The 15,909-nt window shown below is 41.6% G+C and overlaps 1 protein-coding gene across 19 annotated transcripts in view; it reads left to right on the top strand.

Moving 5' to 3' along the window:
* Positions 1-15,909, top strand: part of NUCB2 (nucleobindin 2) — a 54,751-nt gene that overhangs the window by 22,222 nt on the left and 16,620 nt on the right. For 14 of the 19 annotated variants that reach the window (XR_016218531.1, XR_016218529.1, XR_016218530.1 and 11 more), the window contains 9 exons: positions 295-438; positions 1,035-1,142; positions 2,501-2,627; positions 8,989-9,092; positions 10,397-10,582; positions 10,765-10,855; positions 11,415-11,473; positions 11,566-11,658; positions 15,593-15,682. Coding sequence is in view for 1 of the 19 variants with exons in the window: in XM_051833979.3 (XP_051689939.1) it covers positions 295-438; positions 1,035-1,142; positions 2,501-2,627; positions 8,989-9,092; positions 10,397-10,582; positions 10,765-10,855; positions 11,415-11,473; positions 11,566-11,658; positions 15,593-15,682 (1,002 nt within the window). In the remaining 18 variants the exon portion in view is untranslated. The remainder of the gene's footprint in view (positions 1-294; positions 439-1,034; positions 1,143-2,500; positions 2,628-8,988; positions 9,093-10,396; positions 10,583-10,764; positions 10,856-11,414; positions 11,474-11,565; positions 11,659-15,592; positions 15,683-15,909) is intronic. The other 5 variants (XR_016218536.1, XR_016218534.1, XR_016218533.1 and 2 more) reach the window with 1 other exon arrangement.

Raw genomic sequence — 15,909 nt, 5'->3', positions numbered from 1 at the left:
GGGACACTGTATACACACACTCAGTAGATGTTCACCTGCACATAGTTACTTTTTTAACTTTACCATTTAAAGTGACTGTCTTTATAGGGAGTACCTTTGGCTTTGCTGCCCTCCCTATAAAAGGTATATGTTTATAGTGAAAAAAAAAAACATGATTTTTACCCTTTTCCTAGAATTTTTTGTTGTATTAAGCCTTTTAGGATTGAATATATTTTTAATGTGACACTGGGGATGCATGTATGTAGTTTTAGGACATCTTTTTGGGATTTTACTCTAATTATTCTTTTATTTCAGATGCGCTGGAGGACCATTCTGCCGCAACATTGTGTTCTCATGGTTACCTGTCTGGTTACTGTCCTTGAAGCCGTGCCTATAGACATAGACAAGACCAAAGTACAAAACACTCAACCTGTAGAAAGCGCAAAGATAGAGCCACCAGTAAGTAAAACGGGATTAATTGTAGCTAAATGGATTACAATTACAACTAAATGAAGTGAAGCGAAATGAAGTTATAACTTAGTGAAGTGGAATGAGACAATCATTGCTTAAACTTCACTATTGTTTATTACTTATAAAATTGAACATTTAGGAACTATTCCTGAAATAGCAGTAAAAAAAAAAGTATTGGACAAGCATATGCTGTTTAACATTAACCAATGCTTATTTACTATAGTTAGTACACAGAAGAATTAATCACAATATATTTCCAATGTATGAGTAGAATGGAACAGCCAAGAAAACACTGTTATATTCAAAGGAGAGACAGATGGCAATGGAGAGAAACCAACTGATATGGTGACTTGAATCCTCATTGTCTAAGTCACATAGGAAGTCTGCCTTTATGTAGTAATTAAACACAATATTGGTTTAGATACAAAGCTCCTGGAGAAATATTCCTTTTTCCTTTTGTTGAAGTCATCAAATTGGACAGGTCTCAGTGTCATTTTGCTAGAGACAGTTCGTCAGGATTGAGCTCTTTAGATTCGCACAGAAAAAACTTCCAGAAGCGTCATTGTTTGATTCTTGCTTTGAAGGACACTGGGCTTTATTATGATGAATACCTCAAGCAAGTGATTGATGTGCTGGAAACAGATAACCATTTCAGAGAAAAGCTCCAAAAAGCAGACATAGAGGAATTAAAGGTAAATGCTATTAAAGAAATAATTATTACTTAATTATAAATATTAATTAACTATTATGTAATTAAATAATTAACAACATTTGAGCAAGCCAGACACTGTGCTAAGTCCTGGGCATATAAGATGAGACTCATTCCTAATTGTTAAGGAATGCTCCAAAGAAAATCATATCCAGAAAGAGATGATTAGGATGGATATGTGATGAGTGTATAACATATTAGAGAGGGGTTGAGGACAGACAGAATCCAGGATGAAGCCGTGGGGAAGGGTGGAAATTCAGTCTCCCTGGTAGAGCTTATGCCAGCATTGATGATGTAACTGAGAAAAGGGATTTGCTTGTTCTGGACATTTCATATAAATGGAATCCTATACTACGTGGTCTCTTCCGTCTGCCGTCTTTCACTTAGCATAATGTTTTCAAAGTTCATCATGTTGTTGCGTGTGTCAGGATTCCATTCCTTTTTATGGCTGAATAGTATTTCCCCGTAACGGTCCTGTATATTCATTCCTCAGTTGTTGGCCATTTGATGTTTTCTACTTTTTGGCTGGTAGGCCTAATGCTGTCATGAATGTGTATGTTCAGATTGTTGTATCAGTATGTCTGTAGTCCTCTTAGGTATATGTCTAGGAATAGAATTGGTGGGTCTTATGCTAACTCTGTGTTTAACTTTTTGAGTAACTGCCAAACAACTGGTTGTACTATTTTTTTAATACTACTTTTTGAGTTTCTCCTTTGTGGTTTAGTTATGCTTTCTGAATTACATGGCATTTAGACATCATGCTTTCAGAATTACAAACAGCATCTCTTATGAAAGAAATGTTTTTTTAAAAAGATTTCCTTATTTATTTATTTGAAAGTCAGTGTCAGAGACTAGAAGAGAGCGAGAACTAGAGCGAGAGTATTAGCCAGAGGGAGACAGACAGAGATCTTCTTCCATCTGCTGGTTCAGTTTCCAAATAGTGGCAACAGCCAGGGTTAGGCCAGTCCGCAGCCAGGAGCCTGAAATTTCCGCTTGGTCTCCCACATGGGTGGCAGGGGCCCAGGTACTTGGGCCACCTTCCACTGTCTTCCCAGGCATATTAGCAGGGAGCTGGATTGGAAGTGGTACAGCCAGGACTCGAACTGACACTCCCGTATGGCTATCCAGTATCCCAAGCAGCTTAACACTCTATGCTACAATGCTGGCTCCCCGAAATTTTTTTATAATAATAAATTTTTTTATAATGATAAATTTATCTAAGTCAAAAGTATTTTATTCATTATTTACTTATTATTTATTAAAACCCTAGCTATAATGTGTTGCATCTCATCTAAAAATGGATTGTTCCAGATACAATTAATTTATTAATTTTGTTGATAGAGTGGGAGGTTAAGCAAAGAACTGGATTTAGTAAGTCATCATGTAAGGACAAAGCTTGATGAACTGAAAAGACAAGAAGTAGGAAGGTTAAGGATGCTGATTAAAGCTAAATTGGATTCCCTTCAAGGTAAGTGCTAAAGAAAAGGTAGGAAAATCTCAATATTTGATTGCTGAGCTCAGTTAACATATGACATGTTCTTGTCAAAATTTTGTTACTAATGATTTCACATCTCTTAATTTTTTAAATTTAACTGATTTCTTGAATAGGTAATATATACATAACATTCAAAAGAAAAATGATTACTCTTAAATAATATATAGATGAAAAATAATGAATTAAGTCATTTATTCATTTTATTTATTAAAAGATTTATTTATTTGAAAGGCAGAGTTACAGAGAGGGAGAGAGAGATCTTCCATCCACTGGGATGCTGGCACTGTAGGTGGCAGCTTTACCTGTTATGCCACAGCACTGGCCCCCATTTATTTGTTTTAAAATTAGATATTTATTTATTTGAAAGGCAGAGAGATAGTGGGTGAGGACAGCAGAGCTCTGAACCCCTGCTTTACTCCCCAAGTGCTTGCAAGAGCAGGGGCTGGGCCAGATCATAGCTAAGAGCTCAGAACTTAATCCAGTTCTTCTGCATGGGTGGCAGGGACCCAGCCACTCGAGCCATCGCCTGCTGCCTCCCAGGATGTGCATTAGCAGGAAGCTGGAATCGGAAGCAGAGCCAGGACTCCAACGCAGGAACTTCAGTAAGGGATGTGAGCGACTAACTTATAATAGGAAATATAACATCTTAGGAAATCCAAAAAAGCAGAAAAAGAAAATTTAGTTAGAATGATTTCCTGTACATAGAATAGAAAAATTGTCGGAGATCTAGTGCCACAAAAAATGACAGGCCCAGAGAGTTATATAAGGGTATATGGGATGCCGACAGTCTGGATGGCGGCTTAACCTGCTGCGTCACAGCACTGGCCCCCATTTAATATACATTTTTCTTAAATATTTTTATATAAATATTTAATAATAATAAATTATTAAATATTAAATATACATTTAATATACATTTTTGTATTAGTACACACAGACAGTATTCATTTTTTCTAAAAGATTTATTTATTTTTTTGAAAGGCAGAGATACAGAGAGAAGGAGGGAGAGAGAGAATCTTCCATCTGCTGGTTCACTCTGCAAGTGGCCACAATGGCTGGGGCTGGGCCAGGCTGAATCCAGGAGCCAGGAGCTTCTTCTGAGTCTCCCACATGGGTACAAGGGCCCAAGCACTTAGGCCATTTTCCACTGGTTTCCCAGGTATATTAGCAGGGAGATGGGTTGAAAGTGAAGCAGCTGGGACTCAAACTGGTTCCCATATGAGATGCCGGCACTGCAGGCAGAAGTTTAACCTTCTGTGCCACAGTGCTGGCCCTGACAATATTCATTTTTTATAGCTACATAGAATTCTATTATATGGATATAACATAATTTATTTAATCATATTGGTGGCCATTTGGATTCTTTTTTTTTTTTTTTTTTCTTTTGACAGATAGAGTTAGAGAGACAGAGAGAAAGGTCTTCTTTACGTTGGTTCACCCCCTAAATGGCTGCTACGGCCGGAGCTATGCCAATCCGAAGCCAGGAGCCAGGTGCTTCCTCCTGGTCTCCCATGCCAGTGCAGGGGCCCAAGCACTTGGGTCATCCTCCACTGCTTTCCCGAGCCACAACAGAGAGCTGGTCCAGAAGAGGAGTAACTGGGACTAGAACCTGGCGCCCATATGGGATGCCAGCGCCGCAGGCAGAGGATTAACCAAGTGAGCCACGGCGCCGGCCCCTTGGGGTTATTTCTAGTGAACAATCTTATATGCGCATAACTATATCCATATAAGATTATCAGTAGGATAATCTATCTAGGTTCTTCAACTCACTTGCAAATATCAATTGATGACACCAGTATGTGCCATTGGGAGGTTATGCTTGAGCACAAGAGAGACAGCACAGTGGGAAGAGGTTCCACCAGCTGGGCCAATAAGGGGAACCTGGCAGGGGTTTTTATAGAGTGGGAGGCAAGCTAGTTCCCCTGAGCACTCAGCTGTGGTCTGCACATGACTCTGCCTCTGGCTCACACCCCTTGGCACACCACCCTTCAATTTGCTTGATGTCCCTTTTCTGCACGTGACATGCTCAAAATGGTGGTGTTTCTCACTACTGCCACTCAGGGAAGATCAGGTATTCGTCATAATGGGCTATTCTGGGCATGCACACAGGTTGGGGAGTACCCAGTGGGGCAGGAGAGGGTCTTTTGCTGTTAATATCTGGGTGCTCCTTGCTCCTGGTTGGTTTGGAGCTGGAGACGGATACAATGTCAGGTTGAGAGGAGCCTGGTATAAAGAGTCCTGGTTCTAGCCTGTCTCAGTTTACCAAGTGAAATTGCAAAATCAAAAGGTATGTGTATTTGTAATTTTTGGTAGATATGGCCACATTTGCCTCTGTAGAGGTCGTGTCAGTATACATACCCACAGCAAAAATTCCCACAGCCTTGCTAATGGTATGTGCCATCAAATTTGAGGAGTTGTACTGTACTGTTAGATAGCATAATATGTATTTCTCTTATTTTTAGTGAGGGTAACCTCTTTTTATATATTTCACTGTCTGGTCATGTCCTTTAGGGTCAAGTTTTTTTTTTTTTTTTAAGATTTATTTATTTATTTGAAAGGCAAAGTTACAGAGAGAAAGAGAGGGACACATACATACACATACACAGAGAGAGAGAGAGAGAGAGAGAGAGGAGAGAATCTTTCTTCTGGTTCACTCCCCAAATGGATGCAACAGCCAGGGCTGGGCTAGGCAAGAGCTTGGAGCCTAGAACCCCATCCAAGTCTTCCACATGGGTGTAGGGCCCCAGCACTTGGACCATCATCTGCAGCTTCCGCAGGTGCATTAGCAGGGAGCTGGACCAGAGGTGGGGCAACCGGTCCTCAAACTGACATTGTAGGCAGTGGGTTATCCTGCTATGTCACAATGCTGGCCCCAGGGCTAAGTTTTACCACATGTATTTTTTCCTAAGTAGAACTCCTAGTTCCATGCCATACTAAGAATTCACCAGAAACTTGGTTGTTCTAACTTGAGCAGTTCTTTGCTTTCTGGCGTAACAATTTGTTCCCAGACTGATCTTTACCTGTTCTGCCTCAGGCCTGGAATCGGCTGTTTCTCTGAGGAGCCCTGGTTGTTTTTAGTGGGAAATGATGTTATAGAACAAGGGCTGGTGCTCCAAGTTCTCCTTGCTACTGGAGTATATTTTCTCTTCTGCACTTTCATCACCCTGAGCTAGGAAGTATATCCGTGTCTGTACTCAAATACACACACATGCACGTGCACCTAGGAGGACGCTTTGAAAAGTTTGTGAAAAATGCAATTAAAAGATGTTTAGTTTGCGGCAAAACACTTTTTTTTAAAAAAAGATCTATTTTATTTATTTAAAAGAGTTACAGAGAGAGGTAGAGACAGAGAGAGAGGTCCTCCATCCGCTGGTTCACTGCCCAGATGGCCACAATGGCTGGAGCTGTGCCAATCCGAAGCCAGGAGCCAGGAGCTTCTTCTGGGTCTCCTACGTGGGTGCAGGGGCCCAAGGACTTGGGCCATCTTCTACTGCTTTCCCAGGCCATAGCAGAGAGCTGGATCGGAAGAGCAGCCAGGACTAGAACCGGCGCCCACATGGTATGCTGACTCTTCAGGCCAGGGCGTTAACCTGCTGCGCCACAAGGCCAGCCCTAGGGGCAAAACACTTTTGAAATCCATGTTTATGAGAGGCTTTTAAAAAATTAATGGAGGGGCTGGTGTTGTGGTATGGCAGGTAAAGCCACTGCCTGTGACACCTGCTTCCCGTATGGATGCTGGTTTGTGTCCCAGCTGCACCACTTTCCATTCACGCTCCCTGCTAATGACCCAGGAAAAGCAGCAGAAGATGGCCCAACTATTTGGGACCCTGCCACCGATGTCAGAGGCCCAGATGAAGCTCCTGATTTCAGCTTGGCCCAGCACTGGCTATCATGGTGTCTGGTGAGTGAACCAGCGGATGGAAGGTCTCTCCCTCTCTCTTTGTAACTCTTTCAAAATAAATAAATAAATCTTTAAAAGAACTGATAGAAGCTAATATGAAAAAACTATGCATAGATCTCATTTTTTTGCACCAAAACCAAATGTCACCCTTTAACTTAATTTCCCACAAACTCTTTTTTTTTTTTTCAAAAGATTTATTTTATTTATTTGAAGTTAGAGAGATCTAGAGCCAGAGAGAGAGAGGTCTTCCATCTGCTGATTCACTGCCCAAACGGCTGCAACAGCCAGAGCTAAGCTGATCCGAAGCCAGGAGCCAGGAGCCAGGAACTTCCTCCCCATCTCCCATGCGAGTGCAGGGGCCCAAAGACTTGGGCATCTTCTACTGCTTTCCCAGGCCATAGCAGAGAGCTGGATTGGAAGAGGAGCTGCTGGGACTAGAATTCACACACCTATGGGATGGCAGCGCTGCAGGCCAGGGCTTTAACCCACTGCACCACAGCGCTGGCCCCTCCCACAAACTTTTTTTTTTTTTTTTTTTTAGGAGGAAGTGTGAGTCCACAACTACCCCCTCTATCTCCGAGTGCTATTTTTTTTTTTTTTTTAAGATTTTATATATTTATTTGAGAGGCAGAGTTACAGTGAGAGGGAGAGACAGAGAAAAGTCTTCCATCCGTTGGTTCACTCCCCAGATGGCTGCAGTGGTCAGAGCTGCGCTGATCTGAAGCCAGCAGCCAGGTGCTTCTTCCTGGTCTCCCCATATTGATGCAGGGGCCAAAGCACTTGGGCCATCATCTACTGCTTTCCTAGGCCAAAGTGGAGAGCTGGATTGGAAGAGGGGCAACTGGGACTCGAACCGGATGTGGGCACTGCAGGCGGAGGATTAACCTACTGCTCCATGGAGCCAGCCCCTCCTACAAACTTTTAAAAGTACTCTTAGCTGTGCCGGCACACCGGGTTCTAGTCCCGGTCAGGGCGCCGGATTCTGTCCTGGTTGCCCCTCTTCCAGGCCAGCTCTCTGCTGTGGCCAGGGAGTGCAGTGGAGGATGGCCCAAGTCCTTGGGCCCTGCATCCCGTGGGAGACTAGGATAAGCACCTGGCTCCTGCCATTGGATCAGCGCGGTGCGCTGGCCGCGGCGGCCATTGGAGGGTGAACCAACGGCAAAAGGAAGACCTTTCTCTCTGTTTCTCTCTCTCTCTCACTGTCCACTCTGCCTGTCAAAATAAATAAAAAAAAAAATAAATAAATAAATAAAATAAAGTACTCTTAGGGGCCAGCGCTGTGGAGACCCAGAAGAAGCTCCTGGCTCCTGGCTTTGGATCGGCACAGCTCTGGCTGTTGTTGCAGCCAACTGGGGAGTGAACCAGATGGAAGACCTCTCTCTCTCTCCCTCTCTCTTCCTCTCTCTCTCTCTTCCTCTCCTCTCTCTGTGTAACTCTGACTTTCAGATAAATAAATAAATCTTAAAAATGTGCACATGTTCATGTTACCTGTACATATTTTAGAAACTCTGATGTCATACAGATAGTTCTTTTTTTTTTTTTTTTTTTTTTTTTTAATTTGCTTTGCTTTTTATTTTACTTGAAAGACAGATATAGAGCTTCCATCTGCCGATTCATTCCCCAAGTGCCTACAACAGCTAGGGCTGGGCCAGGTTGAGGCCAGAAGCCTGGAACTCCAACATGGTTTCCCACGTGGGTGGCAGGGATCCAGTTACTTTTGAACCATCATTTGCTGCCTTCCAGGATGCGTATTAGCAGGAAGCTGGATCAGAAGTGGAGGAGCTGAGATTCAAACTATGCATTCCAACATGGGATGTGCATGTCCCAGGATGACTGCTGTGCCGGTTGCCTGCCCCATGCAGAGTTCTATTCCCATCCCTCTCCTTGGATTTCTTTCTTGCCCTCTACCCTTCCATGTTGTGCATTCTTTCTTTCTAAGCGCAAACCCTGACTTCTAGTAATGTTGTCACATGTACCCATTTGCTCAGTTCTATAATACAACTGACAGTCCAGTTCAACTGCAGTAAATTGTAGCCTGTTTCTACAAAGTGTTTTCAAAGACAAACAATTGATATTTCTTTAAGTCAAACTGCAAATGAATTTGTATCTGAATTAGATTTGTATTGTTCCATAAAGGATTCATTGTAGCAGTATACAGATAAAGCAGGGTCAACTAGCCTTTCTGTATCCAACATTAAAATATGCTTACTAAATTGTATTCCATTCTAGATTCCAGGACATTACCTTTGCCTAGAATAACAATGTAATTTAAATAATTTTTGAAAAGGAAATATGAACTCTTATTCTAAAACTTTACATTTTCTCATACAATCCTAGGGAATAAATATGAATACTTTTACTCATGTGTCATTTTGATTAATGTTTCTAGCATCTAGTAACTGATGGCTTACAGTTTTTTTCATTTTCTTTCAGATGTAGGCATGGACCACCAAGCTCTTTTAAGACAATTTGATCACCTAAACCACATGAATCCTGACAAGTTTGAATCCAAAGATTTAGATATGCTAATCAAAGCGGTGAGAGTAATGCCAAATGTCTTTATTATATTTTTGAGGTTTTGCAATATGACAGGTCAACTCAGTGAAGTGGAAGTATAACTTTTGGATAGTCTCTGCAATATTTTAAAGGGAGATAGCTTGACTCTTACTAGTAGAGACATTAATATAGACATACAGGTTTACTGTTCCTTATCAAAAATTCCAAAATCTCAAAAATGAAACTTGACCTGAACTAACCAATTATAGTAATGCTATTTTTAGATTTTATTTAAATTACCTCGTGTATTTATAGATTTTTGTTAAAGAAATACTAATCTGTCTTATTATAGATACCACAAAGATGTTCCATAGAATGGCATATATGCCATATTTCCTTCCTAAAAATCTAGAAAATTCTGGGGCAAGCATTTGGTGGGCAGTTAAGATGCCGCTTGGGATGCTGGATCCCATGTCAGAGTGCCTGAGTTCAAGTCCAAGCTCTGCTCCTGATTCCAGCTTCCTGCTAGTGTGTACCCTGAGAGGCAGCAGGTGATGGCCCAAGTAGTTGGATTCCTGCTCCCAGATGGAGTCCTGGATTGAGTTCCTAGCTCTTAGTTTTGGCCTGGCCCAGCCCTGGCTATTGGGTATTTGGAGAGTGAATCAATGAATGGGAGCTCTCTTTTTCTTTCTCATGGTATCTCAAATAAAATAAATAAAAACAAATACAATATTTAGAAAATTCTTAAGCACATCTGGCTTCAGGGGTTTTATTTTATTTTAAATTTTTATTTACTTATTTGATTTATTTGAAAGGCAGAGAGAGAGAGAGAGAATCTTCCATCTGCCAGTTCACTTCCCAAATGCCCACAACAGCTGACGCTAGATCAGGCCGATGGTTTCAGGAATTGTAGATGAGAGTTTGTGCACCTCTCTTGTATCATGGAAGAACAGAGTTCCCAAACTCGAGGTTCTAGCCTGGCAGTTATGAGGTCCAGTTCAATGGCTGGCAACCCTTCTAGCTTTCTATACAACGCACTTTTCATACAGCCCCTTCCTTCCTCTTTTTAAAAGCAAGTTTTGTTTTGTATTATTTGCTTATAGGGAACTTCATAACATTGAAACTAGCTTTGAACTTTTAGTTTATTTCAGTGCCTACATCTCTGGCAATAATAATGGCTAAAATATAATGGTGGACTTATATTTTTGCTCTTCTATTCCAGTGTATTTTGCTCTCCTATCCTACCTCCTGTTAGAGAGTGTGCTTTATTCAAGAAGAGCCTTATTTGTATTCGTATTTTGAACTACATCTTTATATTTACTTTAAATGAATGATTGTGTTCTAGGCGACAGCTGATTTGGAGAACTATGATAAGACTCGGCATGAAGAATTTAAAAAGTATGAAATGATGAAGGAGCATGAAAGGAGAGAATATTTAAAAACACTGGATGAAGAAAAGAGAAAAGAAGAAGAATCTAAATTTGAAGAAATGAAGAAAAAGCATGAAAATCATCCCAAAGTCAATCATCCAGTAAGGATTATGACTTTAGATGGAGATACTTCTTTGTGCCAATAGCAGACTTTTCCCATAAGTTATTAGTACTTAAGTCTTGATTCTGAATTCTGCCACTTTCCTCAAATTCGTATTTTATTTTGAGTCTATACACATAGATTATATTTAGTTTTGAGCAATTTTTTAAAATTGGTTCACAGGGAAGCAAAGATCAACTAAAAGAGGTATGGGAAGAGGCTGATGGATTGGATCCCAATGACTTTGACCCCAAGACATTTTTCAAATTACATGGTAATAGATTTGATACAATTATTAATGTCTGTTTCTGCTGTTTGAAAATTATATTTGCATTGATCAACTGATTTCTGACAGGATTTCTTATTGAACCCTCCTGCTAGTAGATGCTTAGAGCTTATCTCTAGGATATTAAGATAGTCTGTATGGCTTATCTGCAGCATAAAATAATTCAGGTCAGTATCTGTGTTTTTATACGGCTTTTCCTGTTGAGTTATTATATGACTTACTGCAAGTTTCTTTGTAAACTTAAGGTAGTTCTCTGACCAGCTAGGTTATATCTATCAGGCTTTTTAATGTAATACTAGCATTTACTTTACTGGTAGAATATTTGCTTTATATATTTGTAGAAAAATACTTCAGATTTATAAATAAATTTAGAGTTGACTCAGGCTGCTTAGAAGCTTCATAAAAAAAGAGCCTTTTTCTTTAGCGTATGTACTGATCTTTCATGTCAGTACCACTTTTGCAAACCACTTATAAATAACTGCATGTTAATTATTTATTTTCTAAGGCCTTAAAATTTATTTTTGCATTTGTAACTCTTAAACTTTAGATGTCAATAATGATGGATTCCTGGATGAACAAGAATTAGAAGCCCTGTTTACAAAAGAGGTAAACGAGTTTATTAAGTATTTGTTCTTGTTCTCTCTCTTTCTTCTGGTGCCTTCTTTTCTTTCATGTTGGTTCTGAAATTTTCATTTCAGTTGGAGAAAGTGTATGACCCCAAAAATGAAGAGGATGATATGATAGAAATGGAAGAAGAAAGACTTAGAATGAGGGAACATGTAATGAATGAGGTATGTTTTCAAAGTTTACATGTTATTTTTAGTGATTATTTAAGTTATTGCAATAAATCTTATCATAAGATGGAAAATAAACACATAGTATAGGTATTTAATTGGATTTTGCATTTTTGATCCAGAATATTATACTAGATTCCCTTATTATAAAATTTTTATCATAAATTTAAAAATATTTTTTGGCTGTGAGAAATAATAAAATCCAGTATTTGATATTTTAAAAGCCTGATAGTTTTACTAAGAAATAGCACAACTCCAATACCTTAACAGATTGCAGCAACAAATATTTATTTCTTGTTGGCGTTATGTGAGCTGTAAGGGTTGATTGCATCTAGACGTGGCTAGGCTAGGCTGGCTTGGCCAGGTTGCTCTGTGGCTGGGCTTGGCTCTGTATGCCCTCCCATTCCTGGACTAGGAATTCCTAGGAGCTATCTCTGTCTGCGTGCTAGGAGGGACATGAGAGACCCCAAGCCAAACCATGTCATAGTATTTAAGACTTAAGCTCAACTTGGCCGGCTGCCTTAGGTCCACTTAAAATTCCACTGGCTAAAGCACAGGTCAGAGCCCAGGCCAGTGAGGAGGGGATGTGTAACTCCTACAGGATGTTCCCTAAATCATGTGACACTGGGTGGGGGTACGTGATCCTATTGCAGGAGGGAGCAATAGTTGGAAACAATAATCCAAAGTCTCACAGAGCCCTAGCATTTTAATTTCTGTCCTTTTCAAATATATATATATATATATTTAAAATTTATTTGAGAGGTAAAATTACAGACAGGGAGAGTGAAAGTCAGAGAGAAAGTTCTTCCATCTACTGGCCCACTCCCCAAATGGCTGCAATGGCTAGAGCTGGGCCAATCCAAAGCCAGGAGCTAGGAGCTTCTTCCGGGTCTCCCACATGGGTTCAGGGACCCAAGCACTTGAGGCATCTTCCACCGCTTTCCCAGGCCATAGCAAAAAGCTGGATTGGAATAGGAGCAGCTGGGACAAACTGGTGCCCATATGGGATGCCAGCACTACAGTTGGAGGCTTAGCCCACTATGCCACAGTGCTGGCCCCAGTTTCTGTCCTCTTCAAAACAACTGATCATTTTTTCAATTTGGTTTATCCAACTTATTTTTTCCCCCTTCTGACTTGGGTCTCCAGGCAAGCAATGATGCATGTTACTTGTTAAGGAGGTCATAGAGGATGCCCTTTGCAAATAGAGTAATGATTGTCTAAGCACATTGTTTGTGCTAACTCCTGAGCGTATCACTCTGCTCTGTTAGCGCAGTGGAATTTGACCGGAGATGGACATAGAAAAAATTCTAACTGGGCTCACGTCAGTCTTACAAGCTCAAATTGCCAGCCGGCCCTCTGCTGGACAATTCTAGATTCCCCTGGACGGGTCACTTCTCCAATCCGAGTCTGACACTTTCACTTATTCTTTCCTCTCCTTCATCTTCAAGACATTTCCTCTTTCTCCTCTGTCTTTGCCTCTCATTTTCCTGAGGAAATGGATTCCATCAAGAGAATTCTTCATCCTCCCACTACCACATTCTGCCTCGTGTGCATTTATTTTGCCTTGCCTTCTGTTCACTGAAACTCCTCCTTCCAGGGGTCCACAGTCTTGTAGACTCCTCAGGCTCGTCACCCTTGACCTCTTAACCAGTGTCAGACGCAGTCACTGGCTCCCTTTTTCTCAGAGTGCATCTTCACCTGGCTTTTGGGATACCACTCCTCCTTTATTTCCTCATATGCCACTCACCCAATCTTCAGTCTCCTTTGCTGGCTGTCCCTCCTCTTCCCAAGTTCTTAATGTCATAGTGCCCTGGGCCTATCGCTTGGCATGGTTTCCTCCCTACCTTCATTCTTTCCTTAGGTGATATTGTGGAGCCCCAGGTTTCTATATGTGCATGTCATGCAGGTGAATTAAAAATGCTTAATGCGGGCTGGCACTCTGGCGTAGCAGGTAAAGCTGCCGCTTGCAGTGCTGGCATCCCATATGGGTGCTGGTTGAAGTCCTGGCTGCTCCACTTCCGATCCAGCTCTCTGCTATGGCCTAGGAAAGCAGTAGAAGATGGTCCAAGTCTTCAGACCCCTGAAGCAGTGTGGGAGACCCAGAGGAAGCTCCTGGTTCCTGGCTTCAGATCAGCACAGCTCTGGCCATTGCAGCCAGTTGGGGAGTGAACCAGTGGATGATATACCTCTCTTTCTCTCTCTCTTTGCTTCTCCTTTTCTCTCTCTGTGTAACTCTTTCAAATAAATAAATCTTAAAAAAAAAAAAAAAAAGAAACTTACATCCAACTACTTTCCCTCACCTGGGCTCCAGACCCTTAGCCCACCTTAAGATATATAAGGCCCTTGGCCGGTGCCGTGGCTCACTAGGCTAATCCTCCACCTTGCGGCGCCGGCACACCAGGTTCTAGTCCCAGTCAGGGCACTGGATTCTGTCCCGGTTGCCCCTCTTCCAGGCCAGCTCTCTGCTGTGGCCAGGGAGTGCAGTGGAGGATGGCCCAAGTCCTTGGGCCCTGTACCCCATGGGAGACCAGGATAAGCACCTGGCTCCTGCCATTGGATCAGCGTGATGCGCCGGCCGCAGCGGCAATTGGAGGGTGAACCAACGGCAAAAGGAAGACCTTTCTCTCTGTCTCTCTCACTGTCCACTCTGCCTGTCAAAAAAAAAAAAAAAAAAGATATATAAGGCCCAGCCCGCTGAAGATTGTACCCTCTGCCACGTGTTCAGTCTGTGTGCACGCCTGCAGTTGGCCACCTACCTCTGCGAATTTATTCTTTTGAATAAATTTATTCTGGCTGTTGAGTCCGTATCCTGTCTCCTCTCTGTTCTACAACTTTTTTCCTTACAGAATATACTTGCCTTTCTCTGCAGTCCTTGGCCTCTGCTCCTCCTCTAAGCAAAAGCTTCTAACAAAGACATCCTGTGCAGGGTAGCTGAAGCTCGCTGGTTTGCTTGAGTGCATTGCACCTGAATATCTGCACTGTGAGTGCTGCCTTGGCGTCCTTATTGACTGCGGTCACTGCCAGGGTCAGGTGCATTCCTTTGACCATGATGGAGTTCGCCTTTGTAACTCAGTTTGCCACAGCCTAATGGAACCATTGAAGAGGATCTGGAGAGGTTGTCAACTTTAGTTTTGATTTATTTAGGTAGCTTTGAGGAAAAAATGTTGAGAGCATTTTAACTTAAACTCCCTTAAACTTGGTGAAAACAGCTCTCTTTTTGGAATGGTTATTCTTCTAGCCCAAGCACCTGCCTTTGAGAGAGATTATGCATATTATAGCAAGGGAAGAAAACAACGTTGGCCTAACCAGTCTGATCAGCTGACTCAAACGTGGTGGTCTTTGGAGTATCAAATTTATAGGTCTCTTTTTATCTTCAAAGTTGAATTGTATAGAAGAGAAAGATGTCTGTTTTCTTTTTAAAAAATATTTATTTATTTGAAAGGTAGAGTTACAGAGTGAAAGAATGACAGAGAGATAGAGATCTTCCATCTGCTGGTTTGCTTCCCAAATGGCTGCAATGGCTAGGGCTGTGCCAGGGTGAAGTCAGGAGCCAGGAGCTTCTTCTGGTCTCCCAAGTGGGTGCAGGGGCCCAGGGACTCGGGCCATCTTCTACTGCTTTCCCAGGCCATCAGCAGGGCACTGGATCGATAGTGGAGCAGTCGGGACTCAAACTGATGCTCACATGGGATGTCGGCACTGCGGGCCGTGGTTTACCCTGTCTCGCCACAGTGCCAATCCCAATATCTCTTTTCTGATTCTGGTCAGGTGTTGAGTGTTGCGTTTTTGTTTTTTCCTCTAGTTGCTGTGGATGTTAGGCTAGTCCTACTTGCTATGTGTTTGTATAGTAGCATGTATTAGAAGAGAGTTGCTAGTGTGTAAAGAATGTAAGAAAGAATTCTTTTATATGACACTTGCATTTTCTTTTAATCAGGTTGATACTAACAAAGACCGATTGGTGACTCTGGAGGAGTTTTTGAAAGCAACAGAAAAAAAAGAATTCTTGGAACCAGATAGCTGGGAGGTAATAGAACCTACTTCAGGTGGGATGGATAGTTCAGGAAATTCTACATCAGTCTATTCTGCTTTTAAGTTTTGTTTACCATTATGTTTGCATGTATAATCTACTATTTTGGCTTTTTATATGAAATTGAAATGTCACTGCAGGTTGAGCATCCCTAATCCAAAATCTGAAATGTTCCAAAACTTTTTGAGTATCATGCCACATGAGGGAAATTCCATATTTGACCT

Source organism: Oryctolagus cuniculus, chromosome 1, assembly GCF_051225735.1.
Source record: "Oryctolagus cuniculus isolate XC-2025 breed Fujian yellow rabbit chromosome 1, ASM5122573v1, whole genome shotgun sequence".
In the NCBI taxonomy this organism is placed as follows: domain Eukaryota; kingdom Metazoa; phylum Chordata; class Mammalia; order Lagomorpha; family Leporidae; genus Oryctolagus; species Oryctolagus cuniculus.
This window is presented reverse-complemented; position numbering and strand designations above follow the sequence as displayed.